Source organism: Falco biarmicus, chromosome 9 (genome assembly GCF_023638135.1).
Source record: "Falco biarmicus isolate bFalBia1 chromosome 9, bFalBia1.pri, whole genome shotgun sequence".
Taxonomy (NCBI): Eukaryota; Metazoa; Chordata; class Aves; order Falconiformes; family Falconidae; genus Falco; species Falco biarmicus.
In genome coordinates this window covers 41,119,666-41,145,974 of record NC_079296.1, presented here as the reverse complement: position 1 = coordinate 41,145,974, position 26,309 = coordinate 41,119,666, and the positions used below count along the sequence as shown (strand labels likewise).

General features: G+C 40.6%; 1 protein-coding gene across 4 annotated transcripts in view; it reads left to right on the top strand.

Moving 5' to 3' along the window:
* The window catches only part of PHYHIPL (phytanoyl-CoA 2-hydroxylase interacting protein like), an 80,146-nt gene that overhangs the window by 37,005 nt on the left and 16,832 nt on the right, over positions 1-26,309 (top strand). The window contains exon 1 of one of the 4 annotated variants that reach the window (XM_056352656.1): positions 6,821-7,214. The exons of the other annotated variants lie outside the window; for them this stretch is intronic. Within the exon in view, the coding sequence (XP_056208631.1) occupies positions 7,109-7,214 (106 nt within the window). The 5' untranslated portion in view covers positions 6,821-7,108. Of the gene's footprint in view, positions 1-6,820; positions 7,215-26,309 lie in introns of those variants that run through there. 4 annotated transcript variants of the gene reach the window in all.

Here is a 26,309-nt window from a genome sequence, read left to right as displayed (position 1 = left end):
CCTTTATTAACTACATATATTACCTTCTTCTTAGCTGTCTTTTTGAAGACTTTTGACGTCATCTATTGAAAGGATGTAGTATTATGAGGAAAAGCCTTTGTGGAAAGGGAAAGGGCAGTAGAAAAGACTCAAGAAGGTACTGTAATGGAAAGCTAGCAGAAATGTGTCTTGTTCCAATGGAAGTGGGAAACACTGAAGAGAGAACGTATCACTGTGGGCTGCTTAAGCAAGTAAAATATGAACCACACTGGAAACAGAAAACTAGGAGGGCCACCAGAACAGGCTTTTATATTCCAAGTTTAGTGCACGTGAGAAAAACAGGGACAGCATGAGGATACAATAAAACAGTTCCCAAGAGGTTAAAGATAACATGGGGAGGCTATGTTCTAAGTCCTGGAGGTACAATGATGAAAAAGCACTTGACCAAGAAAATACTAATTGTAATTAATTTGTAATAAGAAGATGAATTTTGAGATCGGTTCTTTTTCCCACTAAAACTAGTTGGACTTTTGCCATGAAGTTTATTGGGAAAGGGATTAAACTTTGAATAATGGTTTGGTTAAGAAATCATTGATGTAATTGTGAACTGTTGGAAAAAAGTAACTAATGAAATATCATCGCTACAACAAATGCATCCAAGGTGTCCCTTCGGGTATTTATAGAACTGATGGAACAACTAGTTGCCAAAAGAAACACCACAGAGAATTGAGGAAATATCAGGAGACTAATGTCACAAGTCTTTAAAAATTGAATTAAGAGTAACTATGGAAACTATTGTCTTATGGGCATGGCTCTAAATTGAAATAAATACTATAAATATTAAAGCAGAAGGGGAAAATGTATTCATATGGAGGTGAATAGTATAATGAGAGCCAGATATGACACAGGTGTACCACAATAAACTAGATCCAGGCAAATTAGAACATTTATCCCTTCACTTCTTTTTAAGACGAAGGAAGAAGAGTAGTAGAGTACAGAATAGCATCAAGACTCTACAAAGACATCAGATGCTCTGCCACATACTGTCTTAAGGGAATTACCCAAACGAGTCAGCTTGGGCTAAAATTCACTTCAAGGTATCACAGGCTGGCCACTGAACTGTAGAAAAAAAGTAAATCTGAATAGCAGGCAGCAATGCCAAGGATAAGCAGTAGTATCCTTTAAAGGTCAAGATGTGGTCCAATATCTGGAGGATAAAGCACTAATTAAATGCGAAAATTATTACTAAGGTAGGAAGACTGATTAACAGCACAGAAGAGAGAGGAAATACAGAAGGTTCTAGTTGTTCTCCAGGGATACTGTGGATCTAATAAAGTGAGGCTAAACTTAAAAGCAAATTAATAAATGATAATGCTAAGCATTAACAGTACTTTGTGCCCATTAAGCAACAAATAAATTTTATGAGGTTAAAAATACATGATTTTTGTCTAGGAAAGAATTTTTCTTTAAGTGCTTATTCAGGCTTTATAAAGCTGATCAGAAAACTGACATTCAGAAAGCAGCAACATAAATAGCATCAATAAAATGATAATTTGCCTGATAACTTTCTGTTTATCTGAGAGGAACATTTTCTTTTAATTGGTTCTGTTGCTCAGAGTAGGTTGGGAGTTGCACACCCAGATGATTTGGTTGGAAGGCTCCGTACTCTAAAGTGTTTGTTACTGAATGAGGACGGCATGGTGGTGGTTGGTAAGGAAAGAAGGCTCAGATACCGGGGCGTTTCCTTGATTGTGCTTGGGCAGACCAAAGACCTAGCTAGGCCAGTAAAGTCTCCTTAAGCAGTGGCTGAAAATGGATGTTTACAGAAAATGAAGAGCAGAACAAGCTCATGTAATTGTCTTTGATAACTCTTCCCCAGAATCTAGTGATTTTCAGCTTAGGGACTGTGTGGGTTTAGTAACTCCAAAGGATTTCTTTTCCATGAACCTTTGCAGCCTCTCCTTGAACCAATGAAAACTTTTAGCATGGACACTGTCCTTTGGCCTTACAACTTTAACATAAAAATGCTTGAAGTTCCACCTTCCTCTGTTTGTTTTGAAGCTGGGTGCTATTAATTGCAATTGACACCCTCTAGATTCTTGTACTGGGAGACCTGGCAGTCAGACATCAGCTCCCCTGTTTGTGCTACTCATGCTTTAGTGTATCTACCACATATTCCCTTGGATGCCTTTTTCACAGACTGATTGTCTATTTACCTGAGTAGCAGGCTAGCTTCTTCTCCCCATACAGAAGCCGTTTTCATATCATACTATACAAAAAACTACAGATTCATGAGTAGGTCCTCTGACACCAGAAGTCAAAGATTACTTCAGAATTGTATCTTTGATGTTTTAAAGTATGCTTTATGATCTTGCAAGAAAAGCCTGAATGCATGAACTGAATGCAACTGCTGAAATGAAGTCTTCCTAACAGGGAAGGAGGGACGTTTTGAGAGTATGAACTATGGCATACTTCTCACTGGAGAGTTTCCAGAAACAGCGAGGGCTTCCCAGCATTGCAGCGACATCAAAGCAGAAAACAGCAGACAGACCCCTCTCCAAGAGAGCTGCATCTTCACTGCTGGACTTAGTGTCAGGATGCCTGGCTGTGGTTGTTACCTTTGGAGAGAGTGGCAAAAAGAGGGAGAGAAACTCACTCCAGAGCTAAGACTAAGCACTGCTACTCTGCTTTGGATTTTCCTAGGGAAAAAAGGGGGACCTCTGCCATCATCCTCCTTGTTTGAGCATTTGAGGAGTCTCTTACTTTGCTATCTGAGAAAGAACAAAGAGGTTCCCAGTGAGATACCGTGCTTAGTGCTCTAAATTGTCATACATCAGTGTCTGTCTCTGTAGAAAAGAAGCTGTGTTGAACTGCACATTAACTGTACGTAGTTGCGGCTTTCACTTAGGGTCTTAAATCTTATTTTTTGTCTTTCTGTCACCAGTGTGTGGATTTTACTTCAGTCCTATGGTATTTCAAGAATATCTTGCATACAATCCTTGGGAAGTATGTGCCTTCGCATGCTTGAAACTCTTGACATGTCCACTAAAGACAAAGAATGACTGTGAAATGGCAAAGCATTTTTCTCCATGAAAATTCAGGAGTTAGCTGCTAAGCTTAGTCAATGCTTCTTTTAGCACTGACTCAAAATGCTGGATACTGGTTTTGAACCTTCTGTTTATCTATCCTTTAATATTTTGCTTTTCTCCTCAAAAGTGATATATTGATAGAAAAAAAAAAAAGGCTGTCTCTATTTCCCCCCTTGTTTTTCTTTTTGTTTTCTTTCCTGAAAACTGTATCTGTAGCCTTTCTGCCTTCTGCTTGCACAGTTCACTGAGCAATAACACAAGACTTTTTTATTCCCAAGTGGGAAAGAAGGGCTGGAACTCTTGAGTCTTGCTGAAGTCTGAGAAAGGAGGTTTCTTTTGTAACTTGTAAATAAACCCCTGCTACTTCGAAATATAAAAGTGTTTTCAAATAGGAAGAATGGGGCTGCCTTAGAGCTCTGTGCTGTGCTCTGCTGTTACATGGAGCAGTTTCCCCAAAATGGAGTGCAATGCAGCCAGGACAGAACTTTGGAATGGTGCGTGGGTTTGCGTTTGGGATAGAGAGGAGCACACAGCACCTTTTCTGCTTGATTTTATGGCTTGAATGAGGTTGTGGCTTTTAGGAAAGAAGCCACAGACCTCTCCAGCTGGCTGGCAGCCTCTCTGACTGTCTGCTGCAGGGTAGTAGCCCTGCAGCATGATCTTGGTGACCTACCTGGGAGGCTGTGAGTGCCAGGTTAAGGCACGAGAGCCAAGATTATTGAACCTAGCCAGGTGTGTGTCACAGCTCATGTTTCCTAGTACTCATACTGTGCTAGAAAATACTGTTTCTTTCTCCTTATGTAAGGTTGCAGGAACAACAGACACACTTTTGTTGAACTACGGAAATTGGTAATAACCTATTTATCTAAATGTTGAAAGTACGAAAGGTTGCTGTTGTGGCAAATTCTGTGCAAGCTTTTGCAGTGCTTAAACACATGATGCTGTTCAGTCTCTAATGTTGTGCTGCCATTGCCAGACTTCCTATTACATAATGTTGACCCATATTTGTGTTATGTGACATTTTTTGCTAAACACTGTCAGGGATAATCCGTCACAGAGTAAACTTTCTGATTATACTCTGAGATTCTTTCATCCTTTAGCACAAACGTAATTTGTGCCTCAGACAATGCTATTCCTTGTTTAATACAAGCAGAGTACTGTTCTTACAGGTAAGAAAACCACCAAGAGAGTATCGGATGCTTTGAGCTTGAAATACCTAGGACTAAATTCACTGCCAAGTGATCGTACAGAATCACATCTGGGAATAATTTGAGCCTTAAAAAAAGTTGAGCCCTAGAGCAGGTGATGGGAGTAGCAATAGGCTGAAAGAGGCATGAAGTCTGGAGTGTGACTCTGCAAAATGCTGTCTCAGGCAGGTCCAGCTTGTTTCATGCTTCAGAAAAGCAGAGCTGGGGAAAAGGTTTCTCTGCTCTACTTTTCCACTGGAGTCTGTCAGTATTTGTAGACTAAACCATTCTTTTCCTAAAAATAAAAAAAATTTAAAAAAGGGTTTTTTTTGTTTTTAAATGATGTGTGGGAGAAATAGCTACAGCTTAGCCAGAGGTTATTGCTATAAGGCAGCTGAGAAATGAGGGGCACTGAAGGAATGGGAACACCCCTAAAGCTGTCTGCTTTCAAAGAGCTATGCGAAATCCATCCATTCTTAAAAACCTGATTTCAGTTGCATAGAATAAAAAGTAGAGTGAAAGGTGTATAAAATAGAGGCAGAGAGAATAAAACAGGAATTCTCTCAGTGTTCAAGAACAGGGTCTGCTTCAAATGGACTTTACATAATGTTGTAGCAAAGAAGTAACACGATTGTGTGAGCTGCCGAAGCGTCTGCCACATTGTGGAAAGGAATGAATGTGGAACGTAAGCCTGAGAGACTAAATACACTGTCTTCAGAGAAAGAAATTTTCCAGCCTTACACAGGAGATGGCTGTGTGCTAAGAACAGTTGCAATACCAAGTAGAAAGGTTTTGCTTCTGAGCAAGGAATGAATGCTTGTCAGAGCCAAAATTAAAACCTGATGAATGCAGTCTCACCCACTTTCATTTCTTCCCTCTTAGATTCTGCATTTGTCCTCATTCTGTCTGTGCATTCATTCATATATTCCTCTCCCTTCCCACCTCCCCATTGACTCACACTCTCCCTCCCTGTTTGTTATCGCTTCCTTTTAATTTTCTCTTCCTTTAGGTTTCCTTCCCACTCATTCCTCTGCCTGACCCCTCTGTGCACATTTTCCTTCATGGTGAAAAAACAGCAGAGAGGCAAAGAGGAAGAAAACATAGAAGGGAGGGGGCAAAGAATAGATGGTTCAGGAAGGGTGCTCAGCATTGCACTTTCTCTGCATGCTGTGCTACAGATTTTTGGAGCTGTCATAGGAGTCAGGGCTCCTAAAACTGGTTCCTTTCTCCCAGGCAGCAGTACTTGTCAGTGGCTTTGTGAAAGGTAACGTCAGAGCTCATTTCCTCAGATTAGTGTCCCTAGAAACGATCATAAAGAAAGGAATAATCCCAAAATCCTGTGGAAAGCCACTTCTGAGTGACAAACATCTGGCTGTGTGGGAAGCTTGCTACTGCGTCGGATCAGTGAGGACTGGGAGGAGACTGGGTGGTCTTTGGGCTCCGAAATGGGAGCTTTAGGGATTCTTTGGACTTGCTGGCATGCAATGCTGACTGAGAAATATCATGGCCTCAAGCTTGTCAGGGGCCTGTGTGTAACGAACTGTTGTTTCTCAAAGCAGCCGGTGACGGTGTCTCCAAATCACTGGCCCAACGGTGCCAATTTCAGTTTAGTGAAACGACAAAGAAGTGCCAGGAATGTGTACTGTCATGTGTGGTGGGAAATGGGCTGAGACGACTTTATCTGGGTGATCCCACCCCAGCCCATGAGCCTGACTCCAAAGGCGGTCTGTAGCACGGAGCAGGCGCTGCCCTCCCGTGGCCCACGGGCTGCGCCTGTCCCCGGCCTGCGGGAAGGAGGGCGCCCGGCCCTCGCACCCACCGGTGCTGGGCTGCTGCACAGCTTTTAATCCATTCTCCCATTTCTCTTTGTTTCAGTTTTCTCCTCTTCTGGCCCCGTTCTTGTTCCTGAAACTGCTAACTGAGATGGAATTGTTTCCCCACCCCTGATTAAAGTAAAAAATATCTTCCTTTTCAGAGAAGCTGGGCAGAAATAGGGCCGGTACACTGCGGGTTATCGCTCTTTCCTACAAAAAGCGCAGGACGGAGGCGTGCAGGGCAGGTAACCAGGAACGACTCGTTCCTGCACCCTGTCCTGCTATCCATAACCCTCTGCCAGCTTCTCCTGCTCTATCAGTGTAACGGCGGCCAACGTTTCTTTCTTCAAATTCTTGCATAACTGAAGGATCAAAGCGCAGGCAGGCAGCCCTTGCAGTTTGGCGTGATTTACGAGCAGCGGTTGCGGTGCGCCGTGTGCTTAGGGAAGGGGAAAATCAGTAGCGGCGGGTCGGTGGGGCGTGTGCGCCGCTGCGGCTCCCCTGGGCTCGGGGGGTAACCTCGGAACAAAGCGCCGAGCGGCGGCGGGCGGCCCGGTGCAGGCTCCGTGCGGGGCCGGCACCCCGCGCCCCCGAGCCGGCGGGTTTCAGCCGCCCGGCCCCGCCGCCCCCGCGCTGGGCCGCGCGCCTCCCGCCGCCCGCTGCTAACGGCCGCAGCGTGCCCGCGGGGGGGGGGGGGGGGGGGGGGGGGCAGGGGGGCTCGGTGGGCCGCGGCGCCGCGCTTCCCGCCGCCGTTACATAAGGCGGGCTGGGGGAAGGGAGCGTTCCGCTGCGGCGGCGGCCCCTTTAAACGCGGGGCCTGGGGTGCGATGAGCGCGCGCCTCTCTGCTGCCCCCTCCCCGCCTCACTGCAGTGACAAATCCGCTCCCCGCCCGCCTCCGCCGAGCCCAGCCGAGCCGGGCGGCGCCGGGAAGCGCCGGGAAGCGCTGCCGCGCGGCTCTGCACCGCCCGCCCGCCGCGGAGCCGGCCAGCCCCAGCCCCAGCCCCGGCGGCGCGACAGCAGGCAGCGGCGAGGGGCGCGATGGAGGCTCCGCGCCTGGCGCACACCATGAGCAGCCCCACTAGCCCCTGCGAGGAGGTGATCAAGAACCTGAGCCTGGAGGCGATTCAGCTCTGCGATAGGGACGGTAAGTCCGGGCTCGGCGCGGCTAATCCCTGCAGACGCAAAATGCCGCTGCCCTCACGGATGCTAATGCAAATTAATCCCCGCGGCGTATGGTCCTTTGTTATGCCCCATGTATCTGCAGGTGCAAGTGTTCCCCACCCCTCCCGCCACCGCCACCACCCTCCTGCCACTGAGAACAAAAGGAAAAAGCGAAGGTTGCACCTTGCTGGAGGGAAGGGAGGGAAACCCGCCGCTCCCTCAGCCATCCCTGGCGTTGCAGTGCCTTTACCCCTGGGCGAGCCCGCTGCGCAGCCCTGCCCCTGCCAGGAATGGGCGCCGGGGTTTGTGCCCGGAGAGGCAATGAGAGGGAGCTGGAGCAGGCGCTGCAGAGTCCGGGTCTAGAGACGGGGTCGTGGCCCTGGTGGGTGTTTTGTTATCCGCGATCTCCAGACTCCTTTGTATTGCAGGGCAGTTCTTGTGCTTAGAATACACAGACGAACCCGCTGGCTGGCGTGGGCTAACGGCGAAACTTGTTGCCGTTCGCTTGTGCGAGCCGTAAGGCGGGGAGCGGGCCCGCGCTGGGGCTCGCGGGCACCGCGCTTCAGCACCGCGGACAGCACCGCGGCGGGGCCGGCCGCGCCGGGGGGCCGCACGCCCCAGGGAAACCGCAGTGCCCTGGGGACGGCGGCAGTCCTCCTCCCGGAAGGCATGGCTGGACCGTCGAACAGATTAAGTTTGGGCTTAGAGTTGGAGGTGCGAATATTTAAGATTGTCTGGGTCGAAGCAGCCAGAGAAATGGCAAGGGGGTGGTGAGGGACTGCCACAACAACTGTACGTGCTTAAAGCAACACTGAAAGCTGACTGTGGTAGAAGGGAGTAATACCGTTTATGCCCAACTGGGACTGATAAAACCGAACAGAGAAACTGCTGGTCAAACAATGAAAAAATATTTTCCTGTAAAGTGCCATATAGTTTGCGTTCATATACCAGGTTATTCTTATCTTCTGATCTGACATTGAATTATCAAAAATAACTTCTCATTTTTTGATGTAAAATATGCTTCGGGTGTACAATATATGTTAACTGGCAAATAGCTGAGGAATGGAGATACTGTGTCAGTGAATGGTACGGCTGAATTAATGAAACTATTTCTTTGTTGTGAGTGTATTTTTGGAGCACAACTGTGATAGGTGATGGTTACAGAAAGAGTCAGTCCAGCTTTCTCAGCTCTATTTTTACAAATTACTTGTGATGAAATACTTCGCTTTTTTGACCTAGGCAGACTTAATATTTTAAATGCTGGATTTTTGGAAGCCCTTTGTTTTTCTTGACATAGTCAAGAAATTCACAACACATTATAAAGTCTTTCCAGTAATTATTTCTATAGCTGCATTGGAAATTCTTTGATTGGTTCTTTTTAATGTTTCAATTGATGTTTATAATATGCACTTCCATCCACTCATGCCTAACTCACTGCATAGAGAAACTGAACTATGTTTATAGTAAAGGCTAGACCATTCTTTTGTTGAAATACTTTCCCACATATATTTATTTTCATTAATACTAGAAAAAATTGAAAATAGATAAATTATGCAATCTTTCATATTTTTCTGCGCCAGTTAATTTAGTGAAGTACTCAGTGTTGATCATTGCAGACTCTATTTTATTCAACATACTGTAGTTAAGGACTGCTTGATTTTTATGGAATACTGTCATACAGACAAGCAAATGGAAAAAATGTACAATTTTAATTTTAACCCCCTTTTGAAAAGGCTCCATGGGAAAAAGACAACTTTCCTGTAGATCTGTCTTTGCAAACTAATCTTCATCAAGTAAGCCACTGTCATACAGGGTTATTACTTCCTACAGTATCTGGTTGAGTTTCTGAAGGAAGCATCTATGTTGGGCATGTAAAACATGCAACGTGGTGCCTAATTTGGCACAAGACTGCACTTGAGCTTACTTCGGTATTTCCTACAGGTGGCACTTACGTATCAAAAAGCTTGTTTTAATGGGAACATAAAAACAAGCAGGCAAAGGTTAAGGCATTAATCTTTCTAGGTAAGCATGCAAATGTATATGCAACATATTTAGATTCTTAATTGTGTTATGTGGGTTTAATTAGTGCATTTATATTATAGTTACTTGCAAATTATTTTAGTGTATCCTTGTAAAAGACGTAGTTCTCAAGGTGATATATTGGCATCACTGAGGTTAATCAAAGTTTTGTGATAACTATCAATATATTACCCGTAGTGAATTAAAAATATGCTAGCTTTTCAGTATTCTGAAAATGTCCTTGATCTCTAAGCTGTAGTAACTATAAAGGCAACCAATGAAATGATAACATTACATATCCAACTATGATAAATTCTGCTGCACTTAGCTGGGAATTGCAGGCAGTCCTGCAGTATAAACATAAGAAATAACAATGTTTTTATGCAGATAACAAAATATTTTTTGTGTTTTCCAAGATAAGGGAACTAATATTGAAACCAAGAAAACTGGGTTATACCTCCTATGGAGGTATATGCAGGAGCCAGAAATCCAGGAACTGGAGTGAGCAATTAATAATATTACAACAATGCATATATTCTTAGATTTTTTTTTTTCTGTTTTTCTCAGTGTTTTTTTGCAAGCATTGTTATTTCTTTTAGTGAATCAAGACCGTTTAGGAAACTTACAAATGTCAAATACAAGAAAACAAATGTATTCATTTCGGAGATTTTTATTATATTTTTTTTAAAGAAAAACACCTGGTAAGATTTGGTTTAAAGTGAGTGCAACATTATAAAGCCAATTATCAGCTCTTATTTTCATCATTCTCTGTTATTTACAAATGCATCTTGTGTTGTTTTTTCTTATTATTTTGTGTGAGTCTACTAGCCTAGCTTAGTATTAGTCTATCACGTAGTGTAACATGTAGTTCCTTAGAACTCTGCTGATCTCCCTTTGTGGATAGGAAAAAGTATACCATTTGTTATTGTCCTTTGCTGTATTTGAACATTGCAGCCATATTTCTGTAGACATAGACCAGGAAAGGATGTTTAATCTGTGCTAAAAATTCTGGTGACCTTTTCATAAAATTTGTATTAGCCCTATCAAGGGATTAAACCTTTAGTAGATGGATGCCCTTTGTGTCACGAGCAGGCCAATTCTATGAACATATATCTAACTTCAGAATATCATAAGCCTTTGAGAAAACTGCTTTTCACAGACTTGGTATAACAGTCTTAGATTTTAGATGCTGAATTTCCTGAAGCTCCAGGCTGTGGTTGTGCAGCGCTCCCCCTACAGATACTGTGCTTTGGCTATGGGGTCCTGCCGGAGGAAGAGCTGTGGCGCTGGCATCGGTTTTCTGTGCTCTTACAGCTGGCAGCCGGACAGCAGCAGAAACGCAAAAAGGATAAAAGCAAAGCAACACACCTTCACAGCGAGCATGTTGGAACTTGGGAGGCACAGACTGGGGAGAGGGTGAAGAAAACTGACCCTAATAGAGGGCGCTAATAGAGACTGAGGCAGTAGCTTGTCAAGGGTGGAAGCACGGAAAAGACTTAGGAGCCTGGGGATGTTTGTGAGGATTAGATTTAAATGGGAAGGGAGGGGTGGGCAAAATGACCCTGCATGAGAACAGGAGAAGGTGGTGAAGAAGCAAGGGAAGTAATTCAAGTTCAGGCAGGGTGCTCAAGGAAGTAAAACAGAAAAAATATGAGGTGGCGTTCACCCAGATTAGATGAATTGGGTGAATGAGGATGGAATGAGAATTAGGGATCCGTGAAGAGTAAACCTGGAGACCTGTCTGCAAAGAAGAGACAGAAAGTAGAAGAATGTGGAGGGAGGAACCGGGCAGTTTGCACTACAGAGGTTAGGAGTAAAGGAATGGAGCTAGGACTTGCTGAGCAAAGAGACTGGGACTGAAAGGACAGCCTTAGGGATGAAGAACAGGACTTCTGAAGCACAACTGGGGAGTAGAAGGAGTGGGACAGAAACAAGTTCAAGGAACAGGGCAGAACTGGCCGTGTTTTGGTGTGGCAGGCAGAGAGAGGTCAGTGTGTATCAGCACATACCATCTTCCAAAGCCCCACATGACCCTAGGATACCAAATTCTCCTTTGTTCGTTTGCCAGAATGAATGGTACCATGGTATCAGGGCTTCAGGGGTACTGAGAGTCCACAGCTGCCACTGACTTCAATGAGAGCAGGACTTTGAAAATACAAAGCAGCGTGCTAAGTGACTTGAGAAAAGAAATGTTAGCCATCTTAAATAGGCACTGAAAGTTAGTAACGGTCTTTTAACTTCTCTGTGCCTCGGTTTTCCATGTGTAAGCTGGAAGCAGTAGTATTGTCTCTCTTCACAGAGTTGTTTTCAAAATAAACTAATGAATGTTTTTTAGGCAGCCAGGCACTGTAGTAGCTTTGAAAACCCATGAGGTGCATGGCAAAGCCCATGATGAAATCCATAATTTTGTCTTCAGAGCAGAATATGAATAATATGTAGCAAATAAGTCCTGGGACTACATACTGAACAATAGTGAATAGCTGTTACAAGAAAAATAGTTCATTATGTATGCTGAATGAGTCAGAGTTTATGGGGAAAAAATAGTATGTAATCACAAGTAAAAGACTACATCACAATCTGAACAAACAAAGGAGCCATTTTAAGGTTATTCAAGTAAGCTTCATTCTGGTATTTTCTAACTATTGATGGCTTGAACTGTACAATTTCACTAAAGTGCTTTTAAAGTGTTTTTCTGTGTTCACGTCATATATTTGAAGATGATATTTGGATATCAGGATCAGAACTGGAATTAGTGTCTTGGCCAGTTTCAGTTGCATAAATCAATTTCACCACCTTCCAAACACTTGACGCCATCAAAATTGTTTAGTCAAACAAGCTTGTATAAAAGCATGACATCATACAAGCTAAGATGTCAGCTCTGTCTTGTGTAAACAACTTGCATCTTTGACAGGACACAAAATTCAGAGGTATGTTTTTTGTTGCTTTTATACCTCTCCCCAGCTGAAAGTTTGGACATTTAAATCTGCTCTCTTCAAAATACTAACTGTATCACTTTTCTAGGGTTTGAAGTATGGTATGGGCAATAAGAAATTTATTTCTTCCATAAAGTTTCACCTAGCCTGGCTGAACTTAAAAATAGTAAAATTATTTTTTTGTGGCAAGCAATAATGCTGCTTTCAGGTAGGAGCTAAAATCCTCTACATAGCTTCAAAAGCTCTCTTGTTGCAAAGAAAAATACTACTTATAGTTTTAGCTTTATATTCTTTCCAGAGACTAAGATTTTCACATGTAATATCGCTTACTCTTAGGACACAGGAAAATACTAACGGAGCCAAGCAACTATTTTAAAGTCTTCACAAGTGATCTTTAGAGTTGTGGAAGAGATGAAAACTAATGATTTGCTTATGTCTTTCACTTCATCTCACCATTGCAAGTATTTCACCCTGTCTTGTTTTATATCATAAGCAATAATGCCACTAATAACTAGTGTTTATTAGTGTTATTAGTGTCACTAATAACTTTGCTAGAAACTGACTATTCAACATCACTGTGTCAAGAAATGTAGTCACCCCATTTTTCCTTTACATTATTTAATTTTTAAGAGTTGTTTTCCTTCCTTCTTCCTCCCTTTTCACCTCCTTTTAGAGCTTTTTGCCACTCATATCTGTGCAATTGATTATTGACTGTTTTGACTGGCAATGATCAAGTTTTATATGATTAGCTATGTCAGTTTTGCCTGGTATTCTATTTGTGCCCCAATTGATTCAATTATTCTTCACTGAAAATTTTCTAGGTCCTTTATAAAGCAACTGAAATACTTGATGTGTAATTGTGCCACATTCACATACAGAAGCACTGTTCTCTGCTGAAACTAGATGCTGATATTGCTAGGTTGAAACTCAAATATATAATATGTGTTTTGTAGTTGAAATTTCTACTTGTTATAATTAAGGCTTTTTAAACAGTACCATATCCCATGTATGTCCCTCCTTCTTTGTGTCAGATTGTATTTCCCATATTCATTCTTTTGTTTATTCTGTAACAGAATCCATTTTATCATTTTCTGCTTATGTTGCTAAGCCATCTTGTGCTTGCAGCTCCCTCATTTTTAATGTTGTCTGCAATACAGAAATGTGATCTCTCTTTCCAGACCATTCATAAAGATGCTTATTTAGCCTTGAACTAGCCACTGGTTCTGTGATAGCCCAGCAGACACCTGAACCCCTTAGCTGTTTTGCCATGTATCAGTCTCATCTCTGCCAGCCAGTGTTGAGCCCTGCAGATCAGTAGTTCTTAATAAATACAATGGTAGGAGGAATCATTTAGGAAAGACTAATTGCACACTCTCCTGTATCTGAGAGGCAGGAATGCCAAGCCAGCCCTTCACTTAAAATTTCATGTATCTTCTGCAAATCTCAAAGACAAAACCTGTTTTTCTTGAGTAAGAGTTAAGCCATTAGTAACCTCCTCATCTGTTTCATCTTCCATCTTAAACTAGATGTAGCAATTTTCTCCTCAGTCTACTAATCTGATGGCGCTGCCCGCTCTGGTAAGCTGTGTTCTGAGCTCGCTTCTCTGAATTCGCTATTTACCCGGCAGTTATGCCTGTATAATCTAGATCTGAGTCTGCCCTATGGGCCAGTTCAGCTTTTGCAGCAGCTTTCCAGTGAGGTCTCTGGTCCCAGAGCCATAGCTTCTAGAACAAGCAGAATATCGCTTTTGTCGTGTAAGGGGAGGGAAGGAGAGACTGTATCACGTTCTTATTTAGAGTTCTCTAGTATTTCATCCATCATTTTTGAATGGGTTCCAGTCAGGCATTGTTGGGTTCAATTGTCTCCAAAGGCTTGCTGAAGCTTATCTTCCTGACCTTGGGTTTTCCTTCTGGGACTTCTCTGCCTCATTAATTTTCCATTTTCCCCCTCCAAAATCTAGAAGGATCTCCTCCTTCACCCATTCTCTGTAATTTCCTCCACTCCTCATATTCATGGCCTATATATAACATGATTGGAGGCCCCAGCTTTTCTGAATAAGGTAGCTCTCAGTTCCCTTTGTGCTGCTGAAGTAGTGCCACCATCTTTAATCACAGCTGAGGAGGTAATGTTTAGAAGTCCTTACAGTTTGAGTTTGTTTTTCTTAGTCCACTTGGTACAGTAATTACGCCTGCTATGCTGCTGGCATGCATAGCCTTATGTGCTTTATATGACCTGGAAAGCTATATTTAATTCTGGTTGAACACAGCCCAGAATCATCCACTGTTTTCTTTTCTCTTTCGATAGAAGTTTTAACCATTTTACTTGCATGCTACTTTCTTCAAAAATTTATAAACATGTCTGAAAAAATAGTACTAACATTGCCAATACATCATACATGTATAAAATATGTCACTGTTATAGGAAAGTATGAACAAATAGAATGCTTATAATGTTGGAACTAACGAAAGCTCAGTGGAGCATCCTTTATTTGACTTTGAAAATGTTACCTTCAGCACAGGTGGTTTGGTTAGAATTCATTGTAGTGTTTGTAGCTGTATCAGTTTTCACAGTGGTGTTTGTGGTTGAATCATTAATCAATTTTATTTTATTGTTTTCACAGAGTGTTCTTGTTTTATTTGTGCTTGAATGAACAAGCTGTTTTGCATGGATGTTTTCAAAAACAATGATTAGCTATACTGTTTTTATAATCTAACAATAGTTTCTCTGAGCCTTGACAGTTCTAGCTGCTACCAAAGAGGGGAAACTTTAAAACTAGTTTGGTGTTACTCTTTCATTCCTACAGAGTGACAGGAAGTATTACCAGTTTCACTCTTTCTTAGTTCCAAGGAATGGCATCTGGAGTTTATTTCTCCAATACTGTTAAGTCAGACACAGCTGGCAGCTCTGGGAGGAGAAGAGTTTGAGGAATCCCCATGTTTAAGCTTTGTGTATCAATGCACTCTCATTAGGAGAATTCTGCAGTTTGCAATTGTTAGAAGAATCCCATAAATTTATTGCCTGAGCTGTTCCATTGGCTTCAATAAGACTTTGTGTAAAAACAAATTTGCATTTGTCACACAGCATAATTAAGGACTTACAACTACTGTATTTTCCTAACTTGTGTTGTGTGTATTCTGTCTCATTTCATACAGATAGGCATCTAATTTCAGACCTCTCTCTTTAAGTTGCAGTTTGTCTGGATTTCATCTCTATCTTTAGTTCTGGGCTAGAAATAACATTTTAAAAATATTATTCCAGGAGTTTTTTTCAGTTCACTTCTATGTGTACTCATAGTTGAAGGCATATGGACTTCAAAATCAGTAGGATAAAAAAGATTTTAAAAGGCTCTTTCAATCTTGGCCAGCCATGATTACTAATATATAAGTATCAGTGGAGTGATTCATGTGGTGTCATCGGTGCTTTTATTCCAACTTATGTAAAGGGAAATTATACATATAAACTAAGGGATAAAATTAAGAATGGAGTGTGCAGCAGATTGTATTTTAATGCTACTAAGGTACATCTGGTGACATAGAGTAAATATTATGCACTTACATTTTTATGATGGAATTTATGCTGGTATATTAATATAAATGCCCTGTAGTAAACATGTGGTTTTCAGAGTGCTAATGTTTCTGATTAATTTCTAGCCTTTACACTTTCAGTGTAATTTCAAGGCATATGTCTAATCACAGGAATTGAAAATGCCTAAACGTATCTGCTCACTGAATGCATTACACCACAGAGGAGTTCTGTCCCTCGTGTGGGGAACATACTGAAATTTTAGCCACTGTTAACCTGTGCTCTGATGACACAGCTGCCACGTTACCCTTCATGAAAGGACAGATTTGAGCAGTAAGAGTTCACACACAGTTTATGGGATTTTCTCACCTCTGCCCACGTATGGAGGTTACTTTCTCTTCCCCCAGGTACATTTCGTTGTTTCCTTTGTCTGTGAATTGCTTTGTACCATGCTTTGGAACCTCGACCTATTGAATATGTTGCTTCTGTACTTCACTTTGTCTCTCTGTCTAGGTAGCATGGAGTTCTTAAATCATATTTGATTTACAGGGATCTGAGTATAACAGCTTTTCTGGAGTATGGGAGTTTAATTTCAAGTTTCATGACACATTAGGTAGCCAGCTGCCCCAGCATGACCTGTGTCGTAGGAACATGTCTGGTATTCTGCTTTCTCATAACTGTACAACTGCAGGGAAGACAGAATTAGGTTCTGTATGTGAAGAATAAAGTACTGATTCTCCTCTTCCTATTTTTGTATGTTCTGTAATGCTCAGCTGGTTTCTGGGTTGCTTCCTTGAGCAAACTGTCAGCAAACCACCAAGGTTGTCTGGTGAGGCTGTCAACCCTAATACAAGTGTGCAATGCTTAAGACGGAAGCCATACCATGAAACTAAATTCTTCAGTATATCTTACTATGCTTGTTATATTTAGCTCATATAGTAGGAGCGTGAGTTGGAAGGCATTGCTTGAGATGCTTTTAAATGCCATAAATCCAAAAGGTGAAAAACGAATCTAAATATGAATTCTTATTTAAGTAACATACCCAAGAGGACTTGGTTGGCTTAGTGAATTTGTAGTAGGTTTTGCAGCTATTCATCTACAGGTAATAGTTTAATTTTGCCTTACCATGATTGTGATGGATCACTTGCTATGATCCAATGATTCTTTGATAGCCTGAATAGCAAGACTACAGAAGACTTTATAACAGGAACTATTTAAAGTATCCAACTGAGCTGTGCTTTTTAAAAAAATAGTTCTGGAACTATTGAGGACCATGGTGTTCTTGTGGATTTTAATATGATAGTTCAGAATTGTTATAAGTTTCTTTTAAGCTAATTACATCAAAACTTCAGTTTGAGTTTTCTCCTCTTCATTAGACAAACTTCATATGGAGAATTTACATGAAAGGTCTGTTAGAAATGCCATCAGGACAAGAAAATTATGAGCTGGAGTCAAGACTTCTAATAAACCCACACAACCTATATGTTATACTGGGTCTGAGTGAGGGATGAATTCTAACATGGTGAAAACGCTGCTTAAAAATTTCCTTTGACTACAGTATTTATAGTTGTGTCATTTGTATGTTCTAGTATTAGTGAGAAGCTTGAACTCATTGTAGCCTTTCCCTTGATAGGGAGTATTTAACAGTGTCCTCTCATTTCTGCATGCTTGCCTCCCTTAATGAAACTGGCAGCAACCAAAGTTATCTATGCATGCTCTCCTCTTTTTAACAGTCAGCCAGTGGCAGACCTGCTTCCAAAGACCTTTACTACGTTTGGTTGCCCTAGGAAACCAGCTAAAAATGAAACAAAACAGAACTCCAGCCTTTGCCAAAAAAAGACTCTCGGAACCCCTATATCCTTTTTTGTCAGGGCCTGAAAAAAAGTCTGAAACCTGCATAAAAATTAAATTTTAAAAAATAGTGCAAGTTACAGAGTAGAATTTCCTGAACTATTGTGAATATGTAATACATTTCAAATCACAGTTAAAAAGAACAAACTGGTGTAAAACAGAGCCAGACCCTATTCCTTACAAGGGATCTGTGTGAAAAGCACACAGCAATTACCAGTGCACTGAACTAAAATGCTCATTCATCCTGCAGAGTGCCAGGGTATATCCAGTGAGTTACAAAAGCCTACTCATGCTGAGCACCCTACTTTCTCAAGCAAAATGCTTGGTAAGATTGTGGTCTCCAGCCCTGAGATCTCTCTGCTGCCCTTCAAGGGACACGTTTTGCCTTTTTCTCTGGGCTTCCCTTTGCTTGAAAGAAAAATGGTTCTTAAACGAAAATCCTTGTGTGATCAATGCAGTTGCAGTTTTCAGGCAAGCTGGCAGGTCAAATTAAAGCTCATGTGAGTACAAGGCTGCCTCTGCTTGCTAGGTTTGAACTCACATGACATAACTTGAAGCAGAGAACGCATTTTTGGTTTTGGTTAAGACACAGCTGCAAGAAATGCACAAGTTGTTGCCAGTCAAATAAGAATGAGGTAAACAAGCATAAGCATGAGTATAAGGATAGTGATAAACTGAAATGAAAGTGTTTGTTTGTCCATCTCTCTTGTTTAGTACACGTGAAATTATAGATCATGAAAGGCCGCTTACTTCTCTAATATACGGTTAATATTAAAAGCACTAAAAGATTAAGGCCGATGCTTTGCTCTCAGTTACATTGTGTTACATGAAGAGCATTGGAGCAATTAGGCCAGTGACCCAGAGCAGTGTAACTTGGATCGGAATCTGGCCCCAAGCAACTTGTCCAGGGTCATACAGTCAGTGCCTTCACCTATGAGATCTATTTTCTTTTGTTGTTAGTCTTGGAGACATAGGCAGTTCCACAGTCTCAGAGACAGCTGTACTTGTTTATTCATCAGTAGAGAAAAACCTCATGCCGTAAGAAGCTCCAGATCTCTTCCTGCTCAAAAATCTGCCCCTTTAGTAATCAACAGGGTGGAAGTCTGCTGAAAAACGTCACTCCCTGTTTTCCAGGAAAACAGTACTTGAGGTAGCATCCTTCCAAAAATACACCACAAAATGGGTCTGAGGGCAGTCTGAAGTATGGTCAGAATTTCATAAGGATGCATAGATACCTGCCAATGCAGGCTTCTCCTGCTAAATGAATTAAGAATATGTAATAAATTGATCTGCTTTTACAGTAGAGTTTCTGATGTAGTTACTTGCTTTCCAAATCTGGAATTCCGTATAAATGAAGATATGTAATATACACAAATTCTAGTATATATCAATGGCTGTAAAGTTTATTTTAATTTTTAAATGACGTTTAAATTAAGCTAAAAGATGGTTTAGAGCCTTTTACATCCCTTATTAGCTTCTTTCCCTTTCAGCAGCTGAGAAATGCTCATTGTAATTAAAATTTGTTTTCAAACTGCTTCTTGTAGTCAACACATGCTGAGAAGATCCACTTACCACCCGTGTACCTAAGCTTGCTGTGCTGAACCAAATGGGAGCACTACTTTAATTAGTAGTAAATACTGTGGTGGCTTGGTGTGTGTGGTCTACGATAGTGTCCTGTTTGATTTCAAGAAGGTACAATTGCACTAGCCTAGCTGTGACGGTCAGAGGCATGAAAACCGATGGTATGTCAGTAGGAGTTGCAGTGCAGCTGTAGCTATTTTTGCCACACTGCAATTCTCAATCCAGAGAAGGTTGCAGAGAAGTTTGTTTAGCTTCAACGTGACAAGGTACAGTAAAAAATAAATCCACGTCTTTAGTATAAACAGTGTAAGAGAATTCAGTGGGAACAGTATATTGGTATACATTTTTTTGTATATATGAGTCACCCAGCAGACAGGATGAGGAGCAAGATGCTGACGTTTGGTGGTGGTATTTGCACTCAGTCTCAGCTTATCAGTTTGCTTGGTTTTGATATTCGTGTGTCATAAAAGGAGATCCCATCACTTCTCCTCAGCTCTCTACCACAATGATTTGGGAACACGGTAGGATCAGTACATCTGCACATCTTAGATAAAGGGAAATGTAGGCATGATGGCATGTCAGTTTAGTCTGGGCTACGTGGTTTTTTTGTTGTCTTACAGTTTTCCTGGTCCTTAGTAAAGGAATGTGTACCTACATGATTATTCGCAACCTTACAGTTGCATGTGTTTATCTGATAACAAAAACCTCCTTTTTTCACAATTTCTCCATGTATTTTTTAACACATTTAACATTGAATCTTTTTGCACGTGTGTATAGCTTAATATTTTACTGAGTTAACGCTCCTCAACTTATGTGTAATAAAAATGTGAAAAGGAAAGAGGAAAAACTGGGCAATGGTGGCCCAGCCTTGTGGAACACCAAGTACTTTATAGAAGCATCCAGTTTTCATTGAAATATTCTTGCAAAACATATCCATAAGGAGTAAGGGAAACTCTAGAAAGGTGTGATTTTTATCAACAGAGATTTGCATCTATTTCCATTTTAGTACTCAGTCTATCAGAAGGGGTTTCTGGTGGCTATTGACATTCTAAAAATGTGGTTTAGTTTTGAATGACTAAAGTATAACTATTAAATACTTCCAAGACATCAGGATACCCAGTAAGAATTTAATCTTAGTGAAAGAAAGAATAAGGTCAGCCTTGCCGTATTAGCCATTTATCAGACTTTCAGTCAGGTTTTATCTTTTGCTTTGGGTCTGTGAAACTCATGTGTGCCTCCACTTTTGGCCATAGGTATGAATTGTTACATTTATGTGGTCGAGTTTTCAGCAACTCTCAAGTAACACAGCTTAAATCTCGTTGATTTCTGTAAGACTTCTAAATCATTTAGGTCCTTCTGAAGATGTTACCAAATGTTACTTAAATTTTTGCTTCAGGTAAGGATGGGTCTAAAATCAAAGGAAGAGTTGGCACTGAATTGGAACAATTGGCTGATAACAGCAGAGGACAGCTCACAGTGATATATCTGAATTTCCTTTATGGTAATAACAAAAGAGGAAACAGTTATTTTGAGAAATTGGTTTAATGATGCAATTTAATGCATTATGTATTTTAAAGGAAAATTAATTAAATCACAGTTATTGAATAATTTAGCTATAATTGCAGTTTTCAAGATACAAATTCATCCACATTCAAAATTAAATGGTCCTTAGATGTTTGATCCTATTAGTGCTTTCAGAAAAAATATTGCGGGGATAAGTGAAAAACTGAAGTATTTGACACAGAAATTCAGAGAAATTGTTCTTGAAAAGTTTATCCCTTTTAAAGCATCGGTCCAAAGGATATTTCTAAGTCAGTGAGCTGTAGATGTCTTTGCTATAAGAGTTCAGAAATTGGCTGCATTTTAATACTTACTTTTTTTCCCCACGTTCTTTTTTTTTTTTTTTAGTTCTCTTTGTCAGGAATCTTGCAAATTATCAGAGGTTGCTGTAGTATCATAAGAATCATCAGAATTGACAAATGTAATTTAGGAAATAATTACAGAGGGTAACTTCAGCTAGCTCTTAACTTCTATGACCTCCCTCTCTAGTCAGTGAAAAGAATTAGACTCCTCCAGGGCAAAGGTAAACGTGAGAGCTAACTGTAGGTACTCGGATTATCCGGTCTGGGAAACTGCCTTTCTTCACTCAATGGAAAGTGACCCTGAAGAGACTCACTGCCCAAGGATAATGCTGGCCTTTGTTAGTAATTTATTTTTTCTTAGCATAGTAAGAGTATTAGTGGTTTCCACAGTAGTGCATCTTACCAGTATTGCACATGAACGTCATTGTAAGTCGTATATATATGTGCAAAAAAAAAAAAAAAATCTTTTGGACAGCAGCCTTTGCTTTTGAATTAGAGTATGCATCTCTTGTAGAAAGTTTATTTCAGGTATAATTCCATAGATATCTGTGATCTTATCACAGGAGTGAATGTTGTTCCTGCTTTTTTCTTGTTACGCTACCTACTGTCATTTTTGAGAAGCAAAGAAAAGTTTGAGTTTTATTATCTTTAACTTTGAAGGAGTACATATGGCCCAACAAATCCATTCTTGAGAATTTTGTCTTTAAGCCAAAATTTATATTCCACAGAAATATTATAATGGGACCGTTTGATTTCTGCGTGCTGTAGTAACCGTCTCTGTATGGAGACACTTAATTTCCTGTTGAACCTGTTGTTGCATTCAGTGTCTACTGAGAGAATGCTTGAGCTGTAAACCAAAGCCCTACAGTTCTGATGGCAGAATCATATTCTAAAATATACCATTGTAATGCTTTATTTGTTACTTCTAGCTGTCAGGTTTGCCACACTTGCATTGTGCATTCCCATTGGTGTTAGTGGAAAACATACTTACACACATTTGAGGAAACCAAGCCCCTGACGTGCCATCTGCACAAGATCTCAAACTACATGATAGTCAAGTGCTTTTGCTAAGGGCAAATGAGCATCTCAGTTGAGTTAGTGGTCGAGCAACTGGCAAAACTGCAAGACTGTGCTGAATGCTCTTCTTTCATTATGCACTGTCCTTCAGTTGCTGTTCTACACGTCCTGTCAGGTAGCAACAGAGTCTCTGAGCCATCTTTGTGAAACGAGAGGCTGCTTGCAGAACAAGGTTTCAGTCCCGCAGCTGACAGCAGGCAGTGAAAAATGAGCCTTGGGAGAGAGTGGGGTGCCGCTCGGTGAGAACCAAGAGCCTGCACGTTTGTTGCTGTCAGTGGTGGGATTGAGATATTGGACTGCTCCTGATTTGAATCATGGGACCACTTGTAGAGTACATTTGTTCTCCATGTGAGATGGAGGAAGAATTGAGTCCTTTGTAAGAGGCTGAGAGAAATTCTTCAATGCAGAAACTAGACAATCTGGAGATTGCTCAGTGTTTTATGTAGGTGCAGGTTTGGGGTACCCTCTCTGCTGAAGAAGATGGCTGTACTAAAGGCACAATTGTGCTCACAGGGTCTAGTTGTGTTCTCTTCATTTTGCAATGGGGAATATTCCTGCTGAACTCAATGGTGTAGACTAGTAGGAAACAGCAAAATTAAGCCTTGAGTTAAAATCAAGCAGCAAGAGAATCTGAATGCGTATGAACATTTCAAAAAGATCCAGCAAACATAGATATACATATTGTAGTTATAAAGAAGTGATGCTTTATTTTCAAAACTATCTTTTTTTTTTTTTTTTTTTTAATTTTGGTTAGAGTGCACAATATCTTACTAGAAAATGCACAACTGGCATCAGCCATGGGGAGGAAAAGAGGAGAAGATTTAGAGGGGTTTATCCCTCTAACAGGATTTATAGAGCCAAGCTTTCTCTCTTTATCTAATGTAGGAACTGGTTTTACAAGGTTACTTATTTAGAACATTTTCTTAAATATGCTTATATAAGTATAAAAAAATCTGTATTGGGAGTTAGTTTGCCAGAATTCTGGGGGAGAGGAGAGAGAGACGTTGAAAAGTCTGAGTCTACTCACTCGGGTTTTGTTCATGAAAAGAAGCAGGAATAAAGCATAAATGTTAGTTATGTGGTTATGGTTAGCAGGTTGAACTTTGAAATAGAATAGCTATCTTTCAGAAGTGCCACTTACATGGCCTAACAAATACCAGTCTTGATTTGATAGTTTTATAAATGTTGTTGTATTTGTATTTCCTCTGTGTGGTTTCATTGACTGCCTTGAACAAGGTGTTCTGGTGAACACTGAAATCCTTGATATTCAGGTTAATTATTTGCTTGATTGGGACATATTATCCTGATCCTGTAAAACAGTTTTATATAGCTAGCAGCTGGAAAGGGACCCACTCATTCCAGAGCTCAGGAGAAAAATATGATAGTGTATTGTTGCTTAGTTAAATTTAAGGTATGCAGCTAATACGTGATTTCTTGGCACTTCCCTGTCATTTTTGATGGTTACACAGAAAGAATTCTCTTTCCTGTTGAATTTTTGAGAAAACAAAATACCTCCACAGTAAGTCAGAGATTTCAGTCTGAATTATAGCACTCAAATATTTCCAGTCTGTATCAGTTTTCTAGAATTATAAACTTAGTATTTTGGTTATATAGAGCTGATATATAACCAATCAGCTGAATTATCAAGACAAAGAAAGGTAGAATTTTTTACATTTCAGAAGGTGTAAAGATGTCTTTGTTCATTACGTGGGAGCTATTGTTTCCAAATGAGTTCTTTTAAGTTGTATCAGTATCTAGTAAGAGGATTTCTTATGTGATGGTACCTGGGTGCTCTTCATGAAATTAATCCCCTCTCATCAAATATTTCTATTTCAAAAGGTCACAGCTAATGTATCTCATTGTATTGAAAATGTTAACTTGAGAAAAACACTTTCTGTTTTCTGCAGTGGATATATTTTTAAGATCTGAAAAAGGTGACGTTTTTTTTAAAATGTGATTTGTGTTATAAGATTTTGTTTGTCTTTTGATGTGTCTATCACGTGTGCTACTGGTATCTGTGTATAAAGTAAACTTGATCTTTCAGGGTCTCAAAAATTGTTTTACCTCATAATTTATTCTGCTGTGTCTCTCATCCCCATCTTTTGATTTTCAGGTATCTTCCCAGAATGTATTAAGGAACCAGGGTTAGCTTTTAATTCTGTGCTGTGTGGGTACAGTCTCACCTTGCTTATTTTCTGGCTCACAAACCTTAGTTACGTTTCCCTTATCAAATTCCTAAGATTTCAAGGAGCTGACACTTCACAGAAGTAACTGCGGGGATTAATATCTTGTGTGTCTTTCTAAAGACAGTACAGTGCAGCACTTGCTGCGCTATCCTCTGAGTGACAGCAGCCCAGATAAACGAATGAAATTACGTCAGCGTAGGAGAATATTGTAGTGACATAGAAGTGGCATGACAACTGCTCCGCTGGCTTTCCTCCCATTTGCTGGCTGTGGGATATCACCAGGGCTTCCTTGTGCTTTTGGCATTCCCAGTTAGTTCAGTAGCTTCCGGGTGTCTTACCTGCCATAAAAACTGCAGCAAGCTAGAGGCTGCTCTGAGTCGCTTTAGCACAGCCAGCCACAGTTTGAAGGAAGGAAACACCACCGAACCTAGGCTTTCTTTTTTGTGGCAGACTTTCAACCCTGGGCCACAGGTTGGTGTTAAGGGTGAAGGTTCTTCGGGAGCTTGGCATGTTACGTAGGCTTAGTTTTTTATACTGACTGTATAGCCCCCTATAATACATGTTTTGTATCACCTAGGTTTTCCATCATGTTTTTTTTTCTGCACCACAAAGCCAGTTTTCATCATATAAATGTCAAAAGATCTCATTTCTTGAAAGTGTCTTGAACTGGTTTTTTCTTTGTTGCTACTAATGGTAAATTCAGAGAACAGACATTCTTCACCTAGAATTTCTGTAGGACCTGTATTTTATTTTGTTATTTGTCTACAACTTTTAATTGAGCCTTAAATATGTGCCTTGACTTTAAGAAGCAGTGACGTTTCCTTATTTTCAACTAATTTTTGGGGGAATTACTAGATTCCATGATTTTCAACACTACATTTATTTGAAATCTCTAAATATATGCATGTCTTCTGGAAAATGAAACTGAGGTTTTGAACAGATGACTTTGCAAATCATTGTGAAATCAAAGTTGAAGAAACTGCTGTCCTCAAGTACTTAGATGTCACCTCCTCAGCTGAGAATGTGGTAGCTAGACCAGTGAGCTCTTAGAATGTTTCAGTATAACTTACAGCTGGAAAAGGCAGTATTGTAACTGGAAACAGTCATCAGCCACAAGCATTCCATGGTTTGTGTTGTGTTTTGTTTTAAATCTAGACAGTATTAAATGCAAGGACCTTCATCCTCAGATAAAGGAACTTGTTAATAGCAACCATTTCAGATGCAAGGACAAGCCTGAGATTTACACAGTACAAACTGACAGCCCCAAATGCCTTCACATTTTTCACTGATCTGTTGGGAACCTTTTCAGAAATCCATGGCAATGGTGTCGGCAGCTTAGGAGAGGCATAATAGTGATTTCAGAATGTCTGCTCCAAAAGCATCGCAAGTCCATGTTTCCCACAACATGACTCTAAAGACACCGAAGATTTACCCCTGAGTACAAAGAAACTTAGAACCAGATGATTTATCTTTGTCCGTCCAACTGGAGGTTTTCCAGAGTGATGCCAAAAGAGGCAAATCTATTTATACATGTTGAGGGTGGTTCATAATGGGCTTAAATGAAAATGTAAGTTACACTTCATTAAGCTGATTTAATTTGCATCTTGAGGGACAGAAGGACAAAGCCTTAGCAGGAAACAGAGTCAACAAGAGATTTTAAAAGTAATGCAAGGAAAAGCCCTTTCATCGCTTTCTTCTCTTTGCTATTGTTTGTTCTCCTGGCATGTTTGGCCTCTGTGATACGAAGTGAATTTACATCACTTCAGGGGTGTGTAACTTTCCACCACTGCTTAGGACAGCTCTGAATTTGGTTGAGTGATGGTTCAAACAGACCCCTCCCCTTTATTCCAAATTCTGGTTAGATGTTTACATTTTTTCTGTATATAAAATGAATAAATAGTTTTTGTCCAGATATTGGATGAATACCTGAATTGCTTAAATCTAAACCCCATGAAGGGGAAATAGCAATCTGAAAAGCCTTCTTATACTACTTTCCCCGTAGTATCCAAGTCTGAATTGCAGATAAATAGTGGTATTTTACAGCTAT